A 26,998-nucleotide genomic window follows, 5' to 3' on the forward strand; every position below is an offset into this window, starting at 1 on the left:
ATGTTATACATTAATCTCCTAACAAGTTTCAACTTACCATCTAGGTATAATTTTAGACCACCACATTTCCTCAATCTGCCCGATACTACTATCATTTCCTGCCATCCTCAACTATTTTGTAACCTAATTTTTCTGATAATTGTATGCAAAACCTAAATCTTGTGATTCTTATCAGGCCCTTCATATGTGCATCACTTCCCCCATCCCATAAACACTCTTCCCCTCTAATTCTAACTCTTCTCATTTCTCAAACTTCTCTCCAATACTTAAATCTTCTAAGATAAATTTATAATGTACAAAATTAAAACAGTTCTGTCAATTGATTTGACTAACTTTGGTTTCTCAAAAATGCAAAAATATAGGTGAAATGCAATACAAAAAGGGTTAAAAAAAGTCAATTTAAATATATCTGCAATTTGTTGCCTCATTCAGAAATTCAAATTAACAAATATTTCAAATTAAAGTACAAAATGTTCCAAAATATATCAATTCAGGGTATAATGCATATAAACCACCAATTAGCAAAAATACCACAGAGCAGTTTTATTAATTGGTGGATTATATGCATTATCTAAAGCTGATATATTTTGGAAACATTTTAACTACCACAGTGCAGCGCCTTTTTGTAAAAAGGGATTATTTTTGTTCCCTTTTAATTGCTTTTTTAATTAATACCCTTTTCATTTGACAATGATGATGTCATCAAAACAGCCTATTTTTGATTTTAGCAATATACATGCTGTTTTCATTGTTAAAGGCTAGAGGGCATATTAAAGCTAATGTGACACAAAAGAGGGAACATCCAAAGCCAACTGCAAATGATTTCCATAAAATTAGTGGGGCAAAATGCTAGAAGTCCAAACCAAAAATAACAGAATGATGGAACCATTCTTCGGATAGCATCAGTAGAGATATAGTTGACATTTTGGGTCAAAAACCCCTTCATCAGAATTTAAAAAGTGATAAAACAAACTATTAGGGCAGTTTCATGAACAGACTGGGTTGACTAAATGTATTCACTAGAATTTAGTAGAATAATTGGTGATTTATCATGCATTACCTCAAATTGATATACATAGGAACATGTTCTTTTCTCTGAAATGCTTGTGAATTAGAATTTGTGAATGAGGTAACAAATTGCAGATGTACTTAAAATGGTTATTTTTGAGTCTTCTGTGTGTTTCTTTTCAGCCATGCTTTTGTTGTTTGGAGAAACAAAGCTGTTTTTAATAAATCAATTGACACTATTGTTTCAATTTTGTGCATTATAAATTTATCTTACTTTGAGGCTAGAAGTTCAGGATAAGGGGTGTTTCCCCTCGATGATGACATGCAGTCTATTAGTTTATCGTTGTCACATGCACTGAGATATGGTACATGTTTTTGTTTTGCACGTCATCCAGACATCTCATGCCATGCGTAACAATGAGATGATTAACCAAAGAATACAGAATATTGCATTGCAGTTACTGAGAAAGTGCAGTGTAGGTACACCAAGAAAGCACAAGGGCAACACTGAGGTAGATTGTATGATCAAGAAGACATCTTTTAGCATGAGAGGTCCATTCTATTGTCGTAGAAACTGTCTTCAAGTCTGGTGGTATGCTCTCTGAAGTTCTTAAATCTTCTTCCCATTGGGAGAAGAGACAGGCATCCTTGATTTTGTTAGCTGCTTTCCTGAGACAGAACAATCTCAGCCCATAGGGCAAATAACTTAGGACCAAGAAAAGAAATTTCTTCACTCGAAGGGAGCCGAATCTGTGAAATTCACTACCACAAAAGGCTTTTAAGATCAAGTTGACAAATTTATCTAAGGCGATTGATAGACAGACACAAAGAGCATAGGGAGAGCAGGAATACAGCACTGTGGAAGAGGATTAACTGTACTCATTCTGAATAATGAAGCAGGTTCAAAAGGGACAAATGGCATGCTCTTCCTGCTATTTTCTACATTTTAAAGTTAGGTTGCAGAGGAGAAAGAGATAGAAAATAAAAGAGTGCCTGTAAAGGGGACAGACCAAAATTGTCAAGATGAGAGACAGAAGAGAAAATGGAAACAAACAATACTTGTAGACAGAGAGATTACGAAATTGTTCATTCAATATTAAGTCTCAAGGACTTCAATGTACCCAGATGGAAGATGAGGTGCCATTCTTCAAGTTTATATTGGGCATCATTGGAGTAACATAGGCTGTCATAGTGACAGTGCACGGAGAATTACAATGACAGAAGCTTTCCAGACCAAAACTGTCAAAATAACAATTAGTTTATTAACTATTTCCAAATGCTGTTTCTTACATCAAATGTTTCCTTAACTTTATTCTACAAAGCTTCCAGGCATGTCACATTAATTCTCTGCATTACTCTAACTGCAACCTCCTACACTGCTCCAATAATATCTAATAGAAGCTTGAAACACAGCATCTCAGCTTCCTATCTTCCTTTTGGGGCTGAAGATGTTTGGATTTGGTATTTAATTTAATAGTTTTAAGCAAGCGCTCTGTTTTTGTTCTCCTCTACAGTGCGGCTATCTCAATATTTTTTTCATCTCCAAGAGCCAATTTTTTAAAAAAGTAATTATTACCTTAATAACTTTAACCTACACTATCACAAATATCACCCGTTCTCTCTATCCCTTTGACTTTCTGCAATTTATCACTTCTACAGTTCTGCTTAATGGTCCTTGACCCAAAACATTAACTCTTTTTCCCTCCTCGCTGATGCCGCTAGGCCAGCTGGATTTTTTTTTTTTTTTTTTTTTTTTTTTTTTTAAAAAAGAATGTTCTGGTTTTGTTCCAAAAATAAAAAAAAATCATAGTCTGTAACTTACACATGCTTGGATAGTACACTTGTCATTATGAAATGATGCCAGTTATTTTTCTTATATAAATGAACATCACAGTGGGCTGTGTAGGTGACTCACAACTCTAGGTCCAATGCCGACCTCTGTCGCTGTATAGAATTTGCACGTTCTCATTATGACTCTGTAGGTTTCCCTCATATGCTCCACATTCCTCCCAAATCCCAAGATGCTAACTGACAGATTAAATTGATCACTTTAAAATTAGTGTTTAAACAGTAAAATCAATATTGGAATTCACAGGCATGTGAGAGAAAATATTTGGTGGTGGTGGATGGGGGGAGTGGGACTGATGAGACTAATCAGTGTTAATTGATGGGCAGAATGACCTCCATTTTGTTTTAATAACAAGCCACAAAAAAGATCCTTTTTTTCTAATTACATTCAAAAATACATGCTGCAATTTACTTAGCTCTACTCAAATCTAAGATCGTGAGATATCAAGCTGTAAGGATGTTGAAATAATGAAGTTGTTTTCCCATTTTCACCTGTTAAGTTCACTATACTTACCCACACTTTTTTCCACACTAACTATCTTTGCACAGGGTACTTCTCCTAGTTCAGTAAGCATGTATAGCACCTCTAATGCAGAGATTACCAGCAGCATATCAGGTAAAGTTAGGTGGCATATGATCTCCCTGTATGACTCCTGATCCACATATTCACATATCAAGTCTGCATTATCTTCAGCTCTACACAGGTTTCCTAGTATTTCCATACCTAGAAAGCACACACAAAAAAAAACAGGTTTGAGGGAATGTACGGTTAAACTTTAAAAAAAAAATGAAACTTCTATTCAAGTTGCTTACCTCTTATCTTCAAACACTTGTCACAGGAAAAAAGACACTTTGTTACTGTATGAAAAATTAGATGTGTACTTTTAAAATCAACAGGATCCAACTGAAGCTGTAAGATTAAAAACAAGTGAAATTAATATTAATCTCTTCAATATATGCAATTTTCTATCTGCATACGCCTTAGTTATTTGTCACTGGGTTTCAAAACTTGCTAATCATCAGTAATGTCCTTGATATAGACATCAAAAGTGAATCAGAATGCCAAGAACATTTAACATCCAACTTCATTATGAAATTGACATTTAAAAGTAAAGTTCAAATTGCTCCAGTGCTTACTAGAATTAAACAACAGCCAATTTTGTTTTTAATCATTGGTTGAAATAATCTTACAATGCTTTACAACAATAATTTTCTAGTTCTGACAAATGATCATTGATACTGTGACAAAGGTAAAGCAACAGAACTGATTTAGAACTTTCAATGGTGTTCCAAGCATGAAAGCAAGTCCAACATGAATGTGAAGCAAACAAGAGGCCAGACTATCATTACTCAAGTTCAGTGTAATGGGATGGATAGGATGGATGTTGCTGTGGTTAATTACACTTGCCATTAGTTACATGGGTATGGGAGATCAAATTCAACTAAGGAGCAACATCCAAAATGCCAAAGCTGTTTTCTGCTTTGCAGAAAGCCCATCTCACATCCTCAATTTAAGGTACCAAGAATAGCCAAGTTTCAGCATTTGTTGATGTATAAACCTCACAGGAATAAAATCAAGATCCATTAACCATATGGTTAATTCCAACTACTACTAATAAATGTAGAATTTCAATGTCTAAGTAAATGAATGGTTGGTATCATATCCATATTTAATGGTGCTAGATAGTAAGTACACAATCTAATTTGCGCACTGTGCTATTGATCATTCATATTTATTTTTCCCGGCAAAAACAAAAAAAAACTAAACAACCAAGTACACATATAATAGTAAAGGCTGTTAAATGCTCTTCTATAGCAGATCATTATAGTGTAACTTAATGTAACAATATAATCTGTAATCAAACAAATCTCTATCAAGGACATTACCATGAGAAGACAATGTCTTGCTGCAATTTGCTGAAAAGCTCTTTTGCCTCTTGAAATCACTCACTTAAATGGTGGCTTTCTACTTTAAAATTGAGCTTCCAGTTTAACATCAGAGTTTGTGGGAAAAATCAAAGCATAACTTCATTGCCTGGTCTCTTTTCTCAATGCCCTTAAATCCATCTGAACAATATATCACAGTATGGTTACCAATCTGATGTCACCTCTTCAGCTGGCTTTATTACTTCCAATATCTTAGTTTTCAAATCAAAACCAATCTTCCTCCAAAACCTTCAACAATTTCCTGCCAACCTTCTCCTGGTTCTGTGTAATTCAAATCATTTATGTTGTATGTTGGGTTCCGTCATTTTCAAAGCTGATGTAGTCGATGACTCTCACCACCAAAATAACTTGCCCTCCTTCTCTCAGGCCTCAACAGTGGTACATTTCCATTTTCTTTAAAACTTAAAGTTTTTAAGCATTGTGCTATTTCCCCAAATGTCCCAATTTTCAACAACTCAATTCCTGAAGTGTTAAAACTATATGAACAAAAAAAAACCTACATTAGCACTGTTATCAAAAAAAAGCAAAGGTGATAATAATCATGGCTGAAATTTTTTTTTCGTATTAATAGTCCCTCACCCCCTCTCACTCCTCTGCACCTGATACCACATGTTCTAGATTGTAGACTATAAAAGCATATGGATGGTTCAAATGAATGGGCAAAAATGAGACAAATACAATATAATAGAAAGATGAAATAGCCCATTTCAGCAAAAAAAATTAAAAGAACCATCTTCTCCAAATGGAGACAATCAACACGCAGAGAGATCTGGGTATTCTAATGCACAATTAACAAAGGCTGCTAGGTCAATTAACCAAGTAAATAAAAAAGAACATTTAATGTGAGAGGAATTCAATATAAAAGTATGGACACGTATACATCATTCTTGAGACCATATCTGGAATACTTATTTAAGAAAAGATATTACAGTACTTGGGGGGGGGGGGGGGGGTAATTCAGAGAAGGTTTATTTGCTTTATACCTGGAATTGAAGGAGTTATTTGATTAGGAAAGGTTGAACAGTAGTTGAGGAAGTGACCGAAACATAAGAAACAGAGACACACAAGAGACTGCAGAAGCAAAAAAAAACTAAAATGAACTCAGCAGCTTAGGCAAGATCTGTGGAAGGAAATGAATAGTCAACATTTCAGGTGGAGGCCCAAACATCACCCAAAACATCAACTATTCATTTCCCTCCAGAGATCCTGCCTGACCCAATGAAATCCTGAGAAATCTTAATAGAGTGGATATGGTGAATAGGTTTCAAATTGTGGGAGAACTTCAAAATAGAATATCACAGTTTCAAATATGGGGGTTGAAAGTCACCTCAAGAGTGCTGGAAACAGCTTTTAAATAATTTTAAAGCAAAGATAGAGAGATTTCTGATAAAGGAAAGTTGAAAGGTTTTCATTGCTAGGCTGGTATGTGGGATTTACATGAAATAACAGCAAGGGCAAAATTAATTTTATGCAAGCTACTAAAAGAGAAAGGAAAGGCAGTGACAGATTAGAAACATTATAACATGACAAGGACAGAATCCAATATATTCAATTGTTGAAGATTTGAAGAAATTAATGGAGCCTAGATCACATGGACATAAAGTAAAAATGAAGGAAGCCACCTATACTTTTAAAAGAAAAAATCTACTTTTGTTTTGACTGACCATCCAACGTGCAAAAATTTAAGGAAGTGTAAAACCTCTCATTCATTTTTATCTTTAAAATATTTTTGGTATCTTGCAATTTTAAAATGCACTTTGCAATAACTTAGAATATATATAACTTTTAATAACTGAAATAATATTAGTCTACATAAGTTCATACCTCAGCTGCAACGTTACCCAATGTGTCTAGCCCAAGCTGCTTGAGAGAAGCATACTGACAATGGGAACACAACAAAAGAAAGCGGATGCATGTACGGTGAGCTGCCAATAACTTCACATTTCTTTCTTCAAATGACAAATTGCGAAGGATTATTGCTATCTGAAGCACCCGTTGCCCCTCAACATCATTAATGCCAAGTTTATGAGAAGGGTGAAATAAAGACTTCCCCACGTCCATTTCTATATCTGCACCTAAAATGGAAAAAAAAAGTTCATAAAATATTAAATAAAAATCTGGTTACAAAGCCATAAATTTGTACCAAAACAATTTCTTGACATTCCTTCTGTCTCTTTTAGAATAATCACTGATATGATCATCACACAACTCAATAATGTAACAGATTAGGACCTGAAAATTAGGGAAAGACATTTATAAATGTGCAGTTATTAATTTTTACCATACATCCATAAAAAGGTACATTTGAAACTACTATTCACAATAAATAACATCAATTGTTCGGATAAGTGCTTGTTTAGCCTTTGAAAAGTTTCACTAACCTTGTGATCCATTGTTCCTAAAAATAATGAGCTCTCGTATTTCATTATCTTCAATATTGTCTTTCCAAAACTAGAAGACAAGAGGCATTTTAAATATACTTTTCTAAACAAATTTCTAATTAGAATTTAATTAAGTTATATACACAGGGAAAATACATATTAAAGCTAAGCCATAAATTTATGGGTTATTAAGTGTACAAAAGAATTCCATATGTCATACTCTGGTATTTAACATTTTGTAAGCTTTCCTTAGGAATTATCTAGGACTGTGGCTGCTTAATTCTACATGACTGCAGATATTTATCAATCCCCACATTAAATAAATAATTTATGTTCATCTGTTATAGTTTAGGGTTTTAAATATCCATGTTAACAGAAGGATTTGAGATAAATTATAAAAAAAATTCTTGAAACCTGGTCACCTAGAACTGAAGCAACCAGAAGTTGGTTAGCATTCTTTTAAATTGAACTACTTAAAGTATGCAACATTGCTCATGGACTTTGCCAGATAAATATATTTGCATCCTAACTAATCACAAGAGAAAAACCTGCAGCATTTAAAAAATCACAGATTGTTTTAAAATCTAGCAATCAGCATTTGCAACTATCCAGTGGAATTAGTGTTTTACAATCTTCCTTGTTAAAACAAAACTCACTTTAAAAGAGCAATTGATGTACAACAGCCTAACAAAGGTCCCTTTGGACACTTTAGAGAAGGCTTCCCTGCGGCATTTCCCTGTTAAAATCAATTCGCTTTCAAATAAGAAACAGCACATTTCTCAATTACCGTTGCAAAATACTACATTGCCATAGTTTCCCAATCAGATACCACTTTCAAATACTCTTTAAATTTTCAAACTTCGCAAGCAAAATTCACCATCACTATTAATTGTGGATTAATCAACGTTGTTCTCAAATGTACTCATTCTGAATTTTTCCATTTGATTCAATTCAGCCATCTAACTCCAGGAAAAGTCGAGAAGGAAGAATGATTTCTAAACCAACTTGGAGCTTGAAAAGCAGGAGTATAAAATATCCCAAGCGGAAGGCAACAATCAGTTACACAAACTCTAAAGTCAGTTGATAGTTCCAACAAAATGCAATATATTGAGAGCCAATTCCAAATCAAATGTTAACTTTGCATTTCCCCATTCTTGAATTGAACTGGATGTCAAATGCATATCAAACTTGACTCCCAGTAATCTCATTTATGCTCTGCCATACTTAACTGAATTAATTATTTCTATTAAAGGGAAATTCAAACTAAGGGAAACAAATGGCAACAAGGTTATGAAAAATATCACATTAAGCTCTAATTTTATCATTTTTTGACCAATGTCTTTTTTAAAATTCTAAACTAATAACTAATCAAGGTCTTACGTTAAATATTATAACTGATATTAGTCACGGAGTAATATCCCAGCATAATAAAAAATATAGATATGTACTCTGAAATCTTAGCACAATACAAGACTTTGTGTCTCTTTGACACAAAAATATTCAGATTCATTTTATGTCATTTTTGAGAAATCAAAATAAATGAGCAGTAAATGTTAGCTCTTAAAGGCAAATACTATCCACATCCTGTTAAATGAAGCAAAACTTAACTCTGCTTCAAAAAAATCTGAAGTTAAAAGATATTGAGTGATAACAGTTGACTGATGAATCCTGAAATAAATTCAAATTTAACTTGGTATACATTTTTTTTTATATAAGTATTCAAGCCAATACAATGGATTCCTGTTAATTGGGGCAGCCGCTTATTTGAGACAAGTCTTAAAGAACAAAAACTAATCTAGAAAATAGCCCGGATTCTCTTTTATTATTTGGGACACCACACTGCTTAACTGCTAAAGAATGCAGAACATTGAACACGTTCTGCACAACTGCCCACTCTCACCTGATTTAGCTGACACTGACCTGCTCAACATCAACCAAACAACACTAGAGTGGCTGGCTGGCTGGTGTGACAAGCTATGATGATGACTGCTTAACCGGGGCAGGAGGCTGCTGTTTCAAGCTTTCAGCCTTGGAGATACCAGAAACGGCCAGGGGTGAAAATTAAATAGAAACACAGAAACCCTACAGCATAATACAGGCGCTTCGGCCTACAATGCTGTGCTGAACATGTACTTACTTTAGAAATTACCTCGGGTTACCCATAGCCCTCTATTTTTCCAAACCCCATGTACCTATCCAAGACTCTCGCAAAAGACCCTATCGTATCTGCCTCCACCACCACTGCCAGCAGCCCAGTCCACACACTCACCACTATCTGCGTTAAAAACTTACCCCTGACATCTCCCCTGTACCTACTTCCAAGCACCTTAAAACTGCCCTCTCATGCTAGCCATTTCAGCCCTGGGAAGAAGCCTCTGACTATCCACACGATCAATGCCTCTCTTCATCTTATACACCTCTATCAGGTCACCTCTCATCCTCCGTCGCTCCAATGAGAGAAGGCCAAGTTCACGCAACCTATTCTCATTAGGCATGCTCCCCAATCCAGGCAACTTCCTTGTACATCTCCTCTGCACCCTTTCAATAGTTTCCACATCCTTCCTGTAGTGAGGTGAACAGAACTGAGCACAGTACTCCAAGTGGGGTCTGACCAGGGTCCTACATAGCTGTAACATTATCCCTTGGCCCTTAAACTCAATCCCACAGTAGATGAAGGCCAATGCACCATATGCCTTCTTAACCACAGAGTCAACCTGCACAGCAGCTTTGAGTGTCCTATGGACTCGGACCCCAAGATTCCTCAGATTCTCCACACTGCCAAGAGCCTTACCATTAATACTACAAAGTATATTCTGTCATTACATTTGACCTACCAAAATGAACCACTTCACACTTATCTGAGTTGAACTCCATCTGCCACTTCTCAGCCCAGTTTTGCATCCTATCAATGTCCGGCTGTAACCTCTGACAGCCCTCCACACTATCCACAACACCTCCAACCTGTGTGTCATCAGCAAATTTACTAACCCGTCCCTCCACTTCCTCATCCAGGTCATTTATTAAAATCACAAAGATAAGGGGAGCCAGAACAGATCCCTGAAGCACACCGCTGGTGACTGACCTCCATGCAGAATAAGACCCGTCTACAACCACTCTCTGCCTTCTGTGAGCAAGCCAATTCTGGATCCACAAAGTAAGGTCCCCTTGGATCCCATGCCTCCTTACTTTCTCAATAAGCCTTGCATGGGGTACCTTGTCAAATGCCTTGCTAAAATCTATATACACTACATCTACGACTCTACCTTCATCAATGTGTTTAGTCAAATCCTCAAGATGATTTCACTACTTCAACAAGTTAGTAATTACAAAGAATTTGAAGGTATCAACAATCATTTTGAATGTTACAATGAAAATGAAGATTTAGAAAACATAATTGTCGAAGGCATTGTATGAAGGTAGTCCATTATCTAGCTGCACTAGGTGTCTGTACTGATTTTATTAATTTGTCAAAACAAGGCAGTCTACACTGAATGAATTCATCTGTCGATAACTATTAAGAACTATTACAGAGCTTTATAATGCTTTAATGGTATCAGTAATGTTCTCATTTGTTCTGCATTTCATTTAAATACATAATTTGTTATTCAGTTAAATGGCAGTTCATCTTTTTTTTAAAAATATACCTTTTTAACTATTTTCATGAAACTTCAGCTAATTGTGACAGCCGCTTAATTGGGCTAAAATTTACTGGTCCTGGTGTGTTCTAATTAACTGTAATCCACTATAAATATACATTATATAAGGTTAGAAAACTTTCCAAATTGCTTTTCAGGGAGGAGTTAAGAAAAGGAAGGTCATGAAACCTTCACTTAAATGCTAAAATAGTATAACTACTGTGAAAGTACAAGTACAAAACTATTAAGGCACTAAAAACTCATTATGTACAATAAAGAAATTAGGCATTTTCATCCTTAAAATTAGTAAAGCTTAACTTGAAATTAAAAATGGTTTCAAGTTTACACAAGGTGTGTACCATCCAAAAGCAATGCCACCACACCGGGATTTCAATTTCTAAAACATCGGTACACCAAAAACTCACCTTGTGAATGTGGCTAAAAGAAAAAAATTGGTGGCAAATTCCAAATTCTGAAGAATTACTTGAAAAGCAGTTCAATACAAGTTGAGCATGTTCTTTTTATTTAATGTAACAATGCCCTGAGTATTGAATTAAAAATATATAACTAGTAACAGATGGACCTGTGTACTCAGATCTTCACAACTCTTCAGGATATCTAGACATTTTTATTGCCATACTTTTCTATGGCTTGTCAATTTATACCCTTTTCCCTCGTGCACTAACATCAGTTTGCATAGGCTTTCTCTATACCAGCATCCTGACCGAAGCAGATGATCACAGATTCCGAAACTGTCCATTGGATTCCCAAGTCCAAATCAACATGGATCACCACCTACATAAGCCTTTTTCACAGTATGCGTAGTTATATTTTTTTTTTACCCTTAGTTTCTGACCTCCTGTTTTATAGCCACCTGACCATCCATAATTCCTTGTCTTCCAACTTGGCCTGTAGAGTATTTTATGCTGTATTTTACCTCATATTAAGTATAGCAAACCACATCATCTACCCATCAATGGTCCAGAATCATTTTATTTTCTAATTTTCACATATTGGTAAAAGTAAGTTGCCTTACCTCTAACACGGTATGCAACTGGTAAATTACTTCAGGTTACTAAAACAACATGCATTACTGGGACTGACCGGAAACTGCCAGTGGCACATTAAAAAACATCGCCCAGTGGGACAATCAGTTTCTTACTCATTCAACTTATAAGAAAGAAAAGGCATAAACTTTCCATTTAGAACCTGAGGAAAATCTCATGCTCTTGATGTCTCTATTGAAAGAAAAGGTGACTGTAATGCTCTTTTCCATTTTGGCATTTTTCTAGTCTCAGCCTGCTTATTGTTATTACAGATAAACAATCTCTCTACATTTCCATTCCACACCAGGATGAGGGCCCTCCACGTCTTCCTTGAAAAGAAGCCCAACTAGTTCACCTCCACTTACATGTTCATTCACTTGGTGAAACCTGTTCTCACACTGAAAAAGTGTACACATTTTCCTCCCCATCCATCCTCAATAACTATGTACATGAAGTCCATGCACATGTGCCTGCTTTAAGAGTAATATCCAAAAAAGGGAGGCCAAGTTAGGGATGGTAATTCAAAGAATCTTAATGAGCTGTGCCCATCTCTCTCCATAAGAGTTCTTTGAAATTGTAAATAGAGCTAAAGACAGATATATGCCCTCCAGTACAGAACCCAAGGTCCTCAGTTAGCACTGACAGGTGTCCAGGAACCTATATGATCTATACTAACAGTATTTCTGCTGAATGGTCCTTTCACGGAGTTACAGTGATCCTGAAATTCCCAGGAAGTCATACATTTTATGTCAAAATTAAACACATGAAAGGTCTGAATCTCAAATTTTATTTCATGTTATAAGCTGTACATAATTTAAATTGTCCCCATACGAATCTATTCATTTCTTTTACCTGAAAAAAATCTCTGCCTGTTTTTTCTTTCCACTCTGTTCCAAACACAGAAGACAAGGTTCCCAAAGCTGTGGATATAGTAACATTAGGGACAATAAGTATACATTACAGATTTAGATATTGCAGTTTCATGGTAAGGATTATTTTGTTGCATATGCAAAAAGCCAAAGTTGATAGGTAAATAAAACTTTGACTCCCCCCACCCCCCAAAAAGCAAATATAAAGTCTACACAAATGTGACATTTTTCTTATCAATGAAATGAAAAATTACCAAGTCACTTGTTCAACAATGCGTCACAAATGTTGGTCACAAATTAGGGATATTGTTAAAACAAACCTCAAACATGTAAACTAATATAAATGCGTAAGGTCAAGTCTCAAAAGCATTCTATTACTTCACCACTTCTCATGGTGTAAAGTAATTGGAGCCTTTTTGTTCTTTGAATATACAGACTGTAAAAGTCAAGGATAATCCACAAAACAAAGAAAATTGCTTTAAAATTTCTTCACATATAAAAATCAAATTACCTGAAAGAAATCTGAATTTCTAAATCAAATCTGGAACAAGTAGCATTTAGAGTAGCAAACATTATGCAAAAAAAATGCTTGAAAGGTAGGAAAAATAAAATCACAAAAGATCTTATCCATTATTCCAATAGACTTTTTTTTAACATGTATTAATTCCACTACTTACCTCCAAAGCTTTGAGTTACAGACCTTCCAAAATTAATTTCAGATACTTGGTAACAAATTGAAAGGGAATAGATAATCCAGCTGCTGGCTAGAAACAGTTTGTTCCACTGTACAATAATCAAAAACTAAAAATATATTACTATTCATTCATGATATTGAGACTTGAAAAGTATGGCTACAATTGCAATGTTGGAAATATAGAGACCACTTTGCACACAGCAAATGTCTAGAAGTATCAGTGTGCCAAATTTGTTTTCACTTAACAATAAATATTGGTAATGGCATACACTTCCAAAATGTAAACAAAATGCTGGAAATCTGTCATAGTGTATCCATGGCAGGAGAAACTAAATTAGCATCTTGGAGCTCCATCAGAACATGATAACACAAGTAATTAACACATATAATACGTATTACATTTATTTATCAGTCTAACAATAAAACATTAGCCTTTCAAGTCAGTAGAATTTATCTGGAAGGGTCTTTAATGTGAAACATTAACTGTTTCTTTTGCAGCCTAACGTGCTGCAGAACATTCTCGACACTTTTTATTTCAGATTGCCAGCCTCAGCAGTTTATCCTGCCTTTCAGAATATCCTTTATTATTTGAACACAATAAATTGAGTAATATTTAAATGTTTAATAAATGTTAATATCAGCATTATCACCAGTAGGGCAGGATGAGGGAAATGCAACAATTCAATAGCTTGGCCAGTGTATAAAAAATTGCAGTTTTACAGGAAATATGAGTGGAGGAGGAAAAGTCCCACAAATAACGAGGAATGGAGCTTAGACAGAAATGTTCGACTGGATTAAAGGAGATCTTGCCAACTCTTCAAATAAAACGATGAATTTTAGTAACTAGTAAATGGCCAACTCCTGTGCAGTGCTGTAAATGTTTTCAAACACAGAATGGAAAAGGATTACACATTACTAAATGATTCAGGTAAAATATTTTCAATGGAAGAAAATTAATTTTCTCCTTGAACTTCTAACTTAACATTTTTGCATCTGAAGCATTTAATAACTAATTAAAATTCTTAACATTTAGAGCTTATCTTAAACAAACAGCCATCTGTAGATCGAAGACATGAGATAAAACTTAAGAGTCGGGTGCAAGGAGCACAGATCAAAGAACTGGAAACATATTACAGCAAAAGACAAAAAGAATCACCGTATAGTTACAGCAGAGGAGGCTAGTCAGCCCATTGTGTTCCCGCTGGTTCTTTACCCAGGGGAAATCTTGCTCTGCACTGCTCAGCCAATTTTCCATAGCCTTGCAATATTTTTCTCACTGTATGTTTATCCAGTTCTAACTTGCTTCAACTACATCAACAGGTAGTGCATTCCAGATTCAGACATACAATCCAAAAAAACAGCTTTCCCTCATCACACTTCAAATTCTCCTCCCCTTTATAGTGTCTTAGAAAAGTACAGCATGGAACCAGACCCTTCAGCCCATCTAGTCACTGCCAAACCATTTTTAATGCCTGTGGGAATAAAAGGGGCCTTTTCTGGTTGGCTGCCATGGACTAGTGTATTCCTCAGGGGTCAATATTGGGACCGCTACTTTTCTCGTTATTTGTCAATGTTTGGATAACTGAATTGATGGCTTTGTGATAAAGTTTGCGGATGATACGAAGATAGGTGGAGGGGCAGGTAGTGCTGAAGAAGCAGTGTGATTGCAGCAGGAATTAGACAAATTGGAAGAATGGGCAAAGAAATGGCAGATGGAATACAGTGTTGGGAAATGTATGATAATGCACTGTGGTAAAAGGAGCAATAGTGCTGACTATTATCTAAATGGGGAGAAGGTTCAAACATCAGAGGTGCAGAGGGACTTAGGAGTCCTCCTGCAAGACTCCTAGAAAGTTAATTTACAGGTTGAGCCTGTGGTAAAGGTGGCAAATGCAATGTTAGCATTTATTTCAAGGGTAATAGAAAATAAAAGCAAGGAGTTAATGCTAAGCCTTTTTAAGGCACTAGTCAGGTGGCTGGTGGAGTATTTTTGAGCCCAATATTTCAGAAAGGGAGAGTGTCCAGAGGAGGTTCACAAGGATGATTCCAGGAATTAAAAGGTTAAGATATGAGGAGTGTTTGGCAGCTTTGAGCCTGTACTCACCGGAATTTAGAAGACTGCGGGGGTGAGGGGGATCTCATTGAAACCTACTGAATGTTGAAAGAACTAGATAGGGTGGATGTGGAAAGGATGTTTCCTATGGTGGGGGTATCCAGAACTAGAAGGCACAGCCTCAAAATCCAGGGGTGATCTTTTAGAACAAAGGTAAGGAGGTATCATTAAGGATCAGTACTTGGAGCTATGATGTTCTGGCCATTACAAAGACTTGGATGGCTCAGGGGCAAGGAATGGTTACTTCAAATGCCAGGCTTTAGATGATTCAGAAAGGACAGGGAGGGAGGCAAAAGAGGTGGGGGCGTGGCACTGTTGATCAGAAATACTGTCACGGCTGCAGAAAAGAAGGATGTCATGGAGAGATTGTCTACAGAGTCTCTGTGGGTGGAAGTTAGGAACAGGAAGGGGTCAATAACTCTACTGGGTGTTTTTTTTTAAACTGAATAGTAACAGGGACCTCGAGGAGCAGATAGGGAGACAGATTATGTAAAGCTGTAATAATAACAGGATTGTCATGGTGGGAGATTTTAATTCCCCAAATATCGATTGGCATCTCCCTAGACCAAGGGGTTTAGGTGGGGTAGAGTTTGTTAGATGTGTTCAGGAAGGTTTCTTGACACAATATGTAGATAAGCCTACAAGAGGAGAGGCTGTACTTGATCTGGTATTGGGAAATGAACCTGGTCAAGTGTCAGATCTCTCAGTGGGAGAGCATTTTGGAGATGGTGATCACAATTCTATCTCCTTTACCATAGCATTGGTGAGGGATAGGCACAGACAAGTTACCAAAGCGTTTAATTGGAATAAGGGAAATATCACACTATCAGGTAGGAACTTGGAAGCATAAATTGGGAACAGATATTCTCAGGGAAATGTTCAGAAGAAATGTGGCAAATGTTCAGGGGATATTTGCGTGGAGTTCTGCATAGGTACGTTCCAATGAGACAGGGAAAGGATGGTAGGGTACAGGAACCGTACTGTACAAAGGTTGTTGTAAATCTAGTCAAGAAGAAGAGCTTACGAAAGGTTCAAACAACTAGGTAATGATAGAGATCTAGAAGATTATAAGGCTAGCAGGAAAGGGCTTAAGAAAGAAATTAGGAGAGCCAGAAGGGGCCATGAGAAGGCCTTGGCGTACGGGATTAAGGAAAACCCAGGCATTCTACAAGTACGTGAAGAGCAAGAGGATAAGACCTGACAGAATAAGACCAATCAACTGTGAAAGTGGAAAAGTGTGCATGGAAACGGGAGGAGATAGCAGAGGTACTTAACGAATACTTTGCTTCAGTATTCACTATGGAAAAGGATCTTGGCGATTGTAGGATTGTTGACTTACAGCAGACTGAAAAGCTTGAGCATGTAGGTATTAAGAAAGAGGATGTGCTGAAGCTTGTGGAAAGCATCAAGTTGGATAAGTCACCGGGACCAGACAGGATGTACCCCAGGCTACTGTGGGAGCCGAGGGAGGAGATTGCTGAGCCTTTAGCAATGATCTTTGTATCATCAATGGGGATGGGAGAGGTTCTGGAGGATTGAAGGGTTGCAGATGTTGTTCCCTTATTCAAGAAAGAGAGCAGAGATAGCCCAGGAAATTATATACCAGTGAATCTTACTTCAGTGATTGGTAAGTTGATGGTGAAGATCCTGAGAGGCAGGATTTATGAACATTTGGAGAGGCATAATATGATTAGTAATAGTCGGCATGGCTTTGTGAAAGGCAGATTGTGCCTTACGAGCCTGATTGAACTTTTTGAGGATGTGACTAAACACATTGATGAAGGTAGAGCCGTAGATGTAGTGTATATGAATTTCAGCAAGGCATGTGACAAGGTACCCCAAGCAAGGCTTATTGAGAAAGTAAGGAGGCATGGGATCCAAGGGGACATTGCTTTCTGGATCCAGAATTGGCTTGCCCACAAAAAGCAAAGAGTGGTTGTAGATAGGTCATATTCTGCATGGAGGTCAGTCACCAGTGGTGTGCCTCAGGGATCTGTTCTGGGACCCCTAACCCTTTGTGATTTTTATAAATAACCTGGATGAAGAAGTGGAGGGATGGGTTAGTAAATTTGCTGATGACACAAAGGTTGGGGGTGTTGTGGATCCTGTAGAAGGCTGTCAGAGGTTACAGCAGGACACAGATAAGATGCAAAACTGGGCTGAGAAGTGGCAGATGGAGGTCAACCCAGATAAGTGTGAGATGGTTCATTTTGGTAGGTCAAATATGATGGCAGAATATAGTATTAATGGTAAGACTCTTGGCAGTGTGGAGGATCAGAGGGATCTTGGGGTCCAAATCCATAGGACACTCAAAGCTGTTACGCAGGTTGACTCTGTGGTTAAGAAGGCATACGGTGCATTGGCCTTCATCAATCATGGAATTGAGTTTAAGAGCCGAGAGGTAATGTTGCAGCTATACAGGACCCTTGTCAGGCCCCATTTGGAGTACTATACTCAGTTCTGGTCGCCTCACTATAGGAAGGATATGGAAACCATAGAAAGGGTGCAGAGGAGATTTACAAGGATGCTTCCTGAATTGGGGAGGATGCCTTATGAGAACAGGTTGAGTGAACTCAGCCTTTTTTCCTTGGAGCGACGGAGGATGAGAGGTGACCTGATAGAGGTGTATAAGATGATGAGATGCATTGATCGTGTGGATAGTCAGAGGCTTTTTCCCAGGGCTGGAATTGCTGGTATGAGAGGGCACAGTTTTAAGGTGCTTGGAAGTAGGTACAGAGGAGATGTCAGGGGTAGGTTGGGTTGTTTGTTTTTTTTATTATTGACACAAAGAGTGGTGAGTGTGTGGAATGGGCTGCCGGTGACAGTGGTGGAGATGGATACGATAGGGTCTTTTAAGAGACTCCTGGACAGGTACTTGGAGCTCAGAAAAATAGAGGGCTATGGGTAACTCTAGGTAATACGGAAGGTAAGGACATGCTTGGTACAGCCTTGTGGGTCGAAGGACCTGTACTGTGCTGTAGGTTTTCTATGTTTCTATGTTTTTTTTAAGCCAGAGTGGTGAATCTATGGAATGCTCTGTCACAGATTGTGGTGAAAGCCAAGCTCATGGGTATATTTAAGGCAGAAGTTGATAGTTTTCTAATCAGTCTGGGCATCAAAGGATATGGCAAGAAGGCAGGTGTATGGGGTTCAGTGGGATTTGGGATCAGCCATGATAGATTGGCAGAGCAGACTTAATGGCCTAATTCTGCTCTTATGACTTATGGTCCTATCAACCTGCACCCGGACAATAGCTGTCCATACCCTTACCATCCATGCATCTATCCAAATGTTGCCGAGATGTTGAAATTGAGCAAACATGCACCACTTACACCAGGAACTCACTTCACATTCACACCACTCTGACTGAAATTCCCCTTAAACTTTTCACCTTTCACCCTAACCCATGATCTCTAGTGGTAGCCCCACCTAATCTCAGTGGTTAAAAAAAAACTGTAGCATTTACCCCAGCCATATTCCTCATAATTTTGTATACCTTTATCAAATCTCCTCTCAATCTGCTACATTCCAAGGAATAAAGTTCAGACCTATTTAATCTTTCCATATAACTCAGGTCCCTCAGCCCCAGCAACATCCTTGTAAATTTTCTCTATACTCTTTCAACCTTATTCCCATCTTTTCTGTAGGAAAGTGACCAAAACTGCTGTATTTTAATACTGTAATCTCCCATTTGTAACCTTGCTGCCAATGGAAACAACCTTCCACTTTCTTCTTTGTCCAACACTCAAATTTTTATAAACTTTTATTAGCGCCTCGCTCGCCTCTCTTTTCCAAAGAAAACAGCATCAGCATCGCCAAACTATATTTGTTCATCCTTCCTCCCAGAAATCATTTTTATACCTCCTCTAGGAGCTGTTCACTGCCTAGATATCCTTCCTATAACGTGATCAGAAATGAACACAATACAGCAAATGAGGCCATACCAGTTGTCCAGTTTCACCAGGACTTACCCCTTTCTATTCTCTATGCCTTGACTGACAAAGTCTAGCATTATCAATGATTTGTGCACCCACACCTGCACCCTATTAATAACAGTATTCTTTATTTTACATTGCCTCACCTCATTCATTATACCAAACTATTTCCCATACCTATTCCCATTGCCTATTCTCCCAGCCTGCTGATTCTTGCTACAAACCAAAATACAAAAACTTACTTTAAAAATATTAAAGCTAGCTGCTTTTAAAACAATTAGAAAGAGTAATCAAATGGGGTCTTCAAAACAGATAGGCTTGATACTTCAAAAGTAAATAAAAGGAAGGCATTTTAGATCACTTGCATAGCACACTTCACTCTAGAGTGTCAAGCAAAACATTCCACACACAAATAATAAGCAACGATGAAGTAATTCGAGATTTTAACTTGCACTACAGACCAATAAATTCTCTGGATCCAAGACAAGGTTTTATGAACTGTTGAAGCTGAAGATGGTTTACTTTTAACTTTGCTTCTGCAATTGTCCACTTTGGAAAACCACAGACTCAATTGTTACAGTGTGGAGGAGAGAAGGGAAGAGAAACAAAAAACTGAAAATAATTTTGCTCAAGAGTATAACCTATTGCAAGTACATTACTGAAATCTGTAACCAAGGATACAGTGAGCAACCACATATTCAGAACTGGATTGGTTAGAGTAAGCCAATACATATTAGTAAAGAGCAAATCAGTCCATTGGCCCATTCAACCCAACCAGAATGAATAGATATATTTCTGTAAAATCAAAAATTTATTTAGCATCACCTGAAAACTAGGTCTCCATTTTAAATGGAATCAGGAAACTTTTTTTTAAATTTTAGTATCATTATATTCAACTGACTTCACAAAACAAACAAAAATTGTACAAACATTAAGCAGCTTCCTGATTAGAAACAACGGACAACTAACACAGAAAAAGCAAAATTAGTACCCGTGTACATCTGTTGGCTTGATGTTATGAGCATCCACACAAAAAAAAATACCTTAATCACTAAAACAGGAAAAGGAGAAAGAAAGCAACAGATAGATAATGAAGTTTACACTTTGCAGGCCATTAGTCTTTAGGTAAAAAGCAAGAGAACAATAGTCATAGTAGAGTACAGCACAGAAACAGCCCTTCTGCCCACCTAGTTAATACAAGCTAACTATAGAATTTATTAATAATTTGAACATTTGAAGCACTTTTGAACAGTTACCACACAAATGAAGTCAAATTATCTTTAAAAAAAAATGAAAACTCAATGGTAAAATAAAGACCGAGTGAGACCCTCGATCATACATGAAAGGTTCCACAGTGTATCACAAGCAGATGCAGTGCCTATAAAAGGAATTCACCCAACCCCACCCGGAAGTTTTCATGTTTTATTGTTTTACAACATTGATTAACAGTGATTTAAATTGGCTTTTTTTTTGACACTGATCAACAGAAAAACTCTTTTGTGTCAAAATGAAAACAGATCTCTACAAAGTGATCCAAATTAATTACAAATATAAAACACAAAATAATTGCACAAGTATTCACCCCCTTTAGAATGACACACCAAATCAACACTGGGACTGCCAACTGGTTTTAGAAATCACATAATTAGTTAAATGGAGATCTGTATTGGGAGACCTGTGTGCAGTCAAGGTGTTTCAATTGATTGTAGCGAAAAAAAAACACACTTGTATCTGGAAGGTTGATCTGCTGGTGAGTCAGTATCCTGGCAAAAACTACACCGTGAGGACAAAAGAACACTCCAAGCAACTCCACAAAAAGGTTACTCAAAAGTACAAATCAGGAGATGGAGACAAGAAAACTTCCAAGTCACTGAATATCCCCTGGAGTACAGTTAAATCAAACATCAAGAAATGGAAAGAATATGGCGCAGCTGTAAATCTGCCTAGAGCAGGCTATCCTCAAAAAAATGAGTGACTGTGCAAGAAGGGGACTAGTGAGGGAGGCCACCAAGAGACCTCTGACAACTCTGGAAGAGTTACAAGTTTCAGTGGCTGAGATGGGAGAGACTACTCATACAACAACTGTTGCCCGGGTGCTTCACCAGTTGGAAATTTATGGGAAAGTGGCAAAGAGAAAGCCACTGTTGGAAAAAAAAACTCACATGAAATCTCACCTAGACTTTGCCAAAGGGCATGTGGGAGACTCTGAAGTCAGCTGGAACAAGGTTCTCTGGTCTAATGAAACCAAACTTGAGCTTTTTGGCCATCAATAAAACATGAAAACTTCCATTGGGGGGGCGGGGGGGGTGAATACTTTTTATAGGCACTGTAGTAACAGCTCATACTTGGATTCTCATTTCTAATCTATAGACAGGCCAGGATGCTGAAAATAACTTAAGCTTAAGTGAGTGCCAACAAGCACACTATAGACTGTACCAAGGCACTTAACATATGATTCTTATACTGTACAATATATACTCATTCAAATTTATTAATAGCAGAAACAGAGTAGAGCTGCGAAATTAAGGATGCAACTATTCAATCATATGATTACATTACATTTGTTCTTCACATGCACAGTTAACGCCAAACTTAAGTAACAAAGCAAATATTTATTTTTCAAGCCAATCATGAGTGAATACATGTAACAGGCAGAGGAATTTTTGCATTAAAATACATTTACATATTACCACAGGCTAAACCACAGCTGAACAGTCATTCATTTTCAAGACAAGAACATCATTAACAATACCAGTACTTATTTTTCCTCTCTTGCTTCCCATGAGAAGGTGGTAGTGCTCTTTGGTTAACTATTAATAGATTTAGCAAACAAAATTTTGAATATATCAGACTGTTAATGAAGCAAACAGCAGCGTCTCAACATCATTTACTAGTCTTTCATGGTAGGTTTGGTACTGAAAGACAGGAAGACTGCTCATTTGATATAAATGGTTAAAAGAAAAAGGGATGAACTGAGTATTAATGAGAATGTCAGATGAATATGTTATAGTTAAGGAACATTTGATTGTCGTAGACTCAATAGACCAAAGGACACGTCTCCATGTTTCATCATCCTATCACTTCTGGAGCACGATGCTAGTCTCCCAATTCCTGTCGATCATGAAGAAGCTTTCCACAAAAGGCGTGTCTGAGATAACTTTCTTCCTAAATCATGGTTTCTCCTTTTTTGTAGTTGACAAAGTCCTTAACTGCGTTCATGTGTTTCCAACACCTCTGTTCTCATGGTTGAATATGATGACATACAAGTATGTACTTTGATAATAAGTTTACTTTGAGCTCTCCATTTGGGTAGAGCAAGATGCAGCTCTGCTGGTTCTTGACTTCTTTCTTTCCCAATTGAAACAAAAGGCCATTAACCTGAAACACCAACTCCATTTCTCTATCCATAGATGCTACCCAACCTGGCAAGTATTTCCAGCATTTTCTGTTTCAATTACATTAGCTAAGGCCTTTCTCAAAGGATTATAATTTCCGATCACCCGCACACCAAGTCATAAAGCTGCACACATTTCCTCACTTTTCAACATCAAAAATTACCATTTTACAACACTGATTTTAGCTAGAAAATCTTTTTTCTCCTCTCCCCCCCTTATCTTTGCTTGCGTGACAGATTTTAAAATCTTCATAGCCACAGATGAAATGCCAGATGAGAGAGCAGCATATGCGGTATCTTTATTCAAGGAGGGTGGCAAGGATGAACAAAGAAATTAGACTCAAGACTAAAGTCAGGGTTAGGGAATTTATTGGAAAAATTCTGAGGGTCAGGATTTACCTATAACTGGAAAGGCAGGGATTAATCAGAAAGAGTATCATCATTCATGTGCCTTGCCATTCGGTGTGGGTGATCATGTCCCTCCATCCATCACAGTCCCTGACCCTCCGAATTATAGTTGCCTCCCCTGTTTCTAACCATGATGTTATTCCATCTATCATTTTCATTCTCTGTCTGCCTCTGCTTCTTTTTCCTTCCAGCTTTCCAGTTGTAACTAAATGCTTCACTTCACATGTGTCCAAAGAATTTTGATCGATTTTTTTTTTTTTTTTTTTAAAAAGTAATGTACGTTTTGTTTTCGTTCTCTGTAGAACTTCTTTGTTGGTTATCCTGTCCGCATATGATATGCATAGCATTCTTCTGAGGAACATCTCTGCTGTATTGATTCTTTTTCCCATTGCATTTGTGATGGTCCATGACTCGCAGCCATACATCAATATAGGAAGAATGTACCAGCTGACAGTTCTAAGGCGGATGTCAATTGCTATTTTCTTGTTCGTTAGGATGTTTCTCATTTATGTAAATGCTGTTCTTGCCACTGCTATTCTTGCTTTTATGTCTCTTTCGCATTTGCCATCAGATATTACCCATGATCCAAGGTACTTAAAGTTGTGAACTTGTTTCAGGATTTCATTTCCCAATACGATCCTACAGTTTGGGATATCAGGTTTCTTTGATATTACCATTACTTCAGTTTTCTTTTTGTTTAAGGTTAGGCCAAGTCTTTCGCTCTCTGTGTTGATGGTAGATACTAGATTCTGTAAATTTACTTCACTGTTTGCTATTAGTACTGCATCATCCGCATAGAGGAGGTTGTTGATATTGTATCCTCCTATACTTATTCCAGGTAGGTCTTGTATGGTTCTCAGGTTGTTTTCACTGTACAAGGAGAACGGGTCTGGTGATAGAACACAACCCTGTCCGACTCCTCGCTTTATTAGCTGATATTCACCAATCTCGTTGTCTATCCGTATGGCTGCACTTTGTTGCCAGTAGAGATTCCTGATTATTCTTAGATCTTTTCTGTCGATATAATATCTTTAATCTTTTTCATGATGAGTTGGTGTTTCACTGTGTCAAAGGCTTTTGTGTAGTCAATGAAACAGAAGTATAGGTCTTGTTGTACTTCTATTGACCTTTCAGTAATGTGGCGTTTGATGTTCCCTTGCCTTCGACAAAGCCGCACTGTTCTTCACTGATCTCTGGTTTAATGTTGTTTCTTATTCTGAGCATGCTCAGAATGAGTATAGTTTTGTTAAAAGAATCTAGTTATAAGAGAAAGAGGGTGACGACAGAGGTTTGTTTCTGTGATTCGATTCCTGAGGCTAATGGTACACCACTGGGATTGGTGTTGGGACCTTGCTGTTTGCTAAGTACATTCATAATTTGGATATAAATGCAAAAGGTATGATCAAGAAGTTTGCATACACTATGAAAATTGATGTCGCTATTGAATTTGAAGACAGCCAAAGGCCACAGGGCAACATTCCTATGTTGGTAATTCAGTAGTAGATGGGATTTCATACTGGGAGATCAAATTAACAGGTAGAGCCTTACGGACTGAGGAACCTCAGTATACAGGTGCAAAGCATGGATTGATAAAGTGAAGGCAGCATATGGAACACATTACTAAAGTAGCAGAGTATAATGAGTAGAGGGGTTATAGCAAACTTTATAAAACATTGGTTCGGCCAAAGCAGGAAATAAAGTCTGCAGTTCTGATTGCCAGCTGTGAGATAGACTGGGATGGAGCCCTTCAGTTACAAAGTGAGATTTTACAGGCCGAGTTTGTTTTCCTTGAAGTAGGGAAGGCCAAGGTGGAAATCAGAAATAGGTATACAGCATTATAAAGGGCACAGACAATTAATTAACAAAATATTTCCCTATAGCATTGGTATTTAAAATGAGAGGGTACATCTTCAGAGATTAAACATTCGGAAGCAATCTGAAGAAGATTTTCTTTCACTCAAAGGCTGGTTGAAATCTAGATCATAGTGCCTGAGTAGGTGGTAGGAGAAAGTATTTTCATAACATTTAAGTATCCAGACAAGCACTTAAATCAAGGCATAGAAGGCTATGAACCAGTAGTAGTAAATTGCCTACTTCTGTTCTATAAATATACATTGCTCAACAAATACAAATTAGCATTAAATACTGCTTTGAATGGTTTTCCTGACATTATAAAAATAATAGGAAATGTTAGAAGAAATAGAAGAAAATATGATTAACTATTACAGAATAACCTTTATACTCCTAAGTCCATGCGAACACCTCATCCATGATATATCACAATTTACTTCAAACTTTAAATGATACAGTCATGCAGAATATTGCTATAATATCCACAATAAACACATTTAATTCACATTCCTAATGTTTAACAATACTATATTTAAATTGAAACAGCTAGCAACAGCAACAATTAAGGCACTTCACTATTAAATAATATAACTTACTGTCATCAAAAACGCCAGCATGTGCAAGTAGTATGGTGGTGATTCTGGGGTCCTTTTCAAGTTGCATTATGTGCTTACTCTCATTTGAGAGAAGAGTGCAAACATTAATTGCAAAATCTACTTCATTAGGTAGTCCAGACATAAGGGAAAGCACCAGTTTATTGTAGATACTAACTGTGACAAACTCTGTATTAAGTCCATAGCTTTGCCGAATATAATCTAAAAGAGGACAAAAATCACAAATATATTATAAATATATCAGAGCAAAATACAGAATGAGTAAATTTTACACATTCAATATAAATGAATTGATATTTTAAATACCTGAAAGATAATCCTTCAATGCATTTTAAATTGAGCAAGAGGGAGAAAATCCATTCAATTTTCTTTTAAACACCATGTAACGATTTCACAAAATAATAACCATAAGAATAGAAGCAGAATTGGGCCACTGAGCCAATCGAGACTGCTCCACCATTCCATCTTGACTGATTTATTACCCTCTCAACCCCATTCTCCTGTCTCCTCCCTGACTAATCACGGGCCTATCAACAACCCATGCTTCAAATATATCCAATGACTTGGCCTCCACAGTTGTCTGTGGCAATGAATTCCACAGATTCACTACCCTCACTCTAAAGAAATGCCTCCTCATCTCTGTTCCACCTGGACTGGCTCTCTTTTTAGGCTATGTCCTCTGGTTCCAGACTCCCCGCTATGCAAAACATTCTCTCCAGGTCTACTCTATCTAGGCTTTCAACATTCAATAGGTTTCAATGAGGTCACCCCTCATTCTTCTGAATTCCAGCGAATACAGGATCAGAGCCATCAAACAGTCCTCATACGTTAACCTTTTCATTCCCGGAATCATTCTCGTGAACCTCCTATGATTCGCCCCCAATGCCAGCACAACTTTTCTTAGATCAGGGGTCCAAAACTGCTCATAATACTCCAAGTACAGTCTGCTCATTGCCTTTTAAAGCCTCAGCATTGCATCCTTGCTCTTGTATTTTAGCCCTCTTGAAATGAATGCTAATACTGCATTTGCCTTCCTCACCAGTGACTCAATCCGCAAGTTAACCTTCAGGAAATCCTGCACAAGGACTCCCAAAGCCCCTTTGTACCTTTGATTTTTGAATTATTTCCCCATTTAGAAAAAGGTCTACAGTTATTCTTTCTACAAAAGTGCATGATCATACATTTCCCTACACTATATTTCATCTGCCACTTCTTTGCCTTTGCTCAAGTCCCTCTGCAGATTCTCTGCTTCCTC

The 26,998-nt window shown here is 37.2% G+C and overlaps 1 protein-coding gene across 2 annotated transcripts in view; it reads right to left on the reverse strand.

The window, feature by feature from the left end:
- arid2 (AT-rich interactive domain 2) overlaps positions 1–26,998 on the reverse strand; it is a 118,873-nt gene that overhangs the window by 39,917 nt on the left and 51,958 nt on the right. For both annotated transcript variants that reach the window (XM_072267426.1, XM_072267425.1), the window contains exons 5-10: positions 25,726–25,944; positions 12,718–12,785; positions 7,185–7,254; positions 6,628–6,878; positions 3,670–3,766; positions 3,371–3,580 (exon numbers count right to left, since the gene is read on the reverse strand). In XM_072267426.1, the coding sequence (XP_072123527.1) occupies positions 3,371–3,580; positions 3,670–3,766; positions 6,628–6,878; positions 7,185–7,254; positions 12,718–12,785; positions 25,726–25,944 (915 nt within the window). The remainder of the gene's footprint in view (positions 1–3,370; positions 3,581–3,669; positions 3,767–6,627; positions 6,879–7,184; positions 7,255–12,717; positions 12,786–25,725; positions 25,945–26,998) is intronic.

The sequence above is a fragment of the Mobula birostris genome, chromosome 9 (genome assembly GCF_030028105.1).
Source record: "Mobula birostris isolate sMobBir1 chromosome 9, sMobBir1.hap1, whole genome shotgun sequence".
NCBI classification, from domain to species: domain Eukaryota; kingdom Metazoa; phylum Chordata; class Chondrichthyes; order Myliobatiformes; family Myliobatidae; genus Mobula; species Mobula birostris.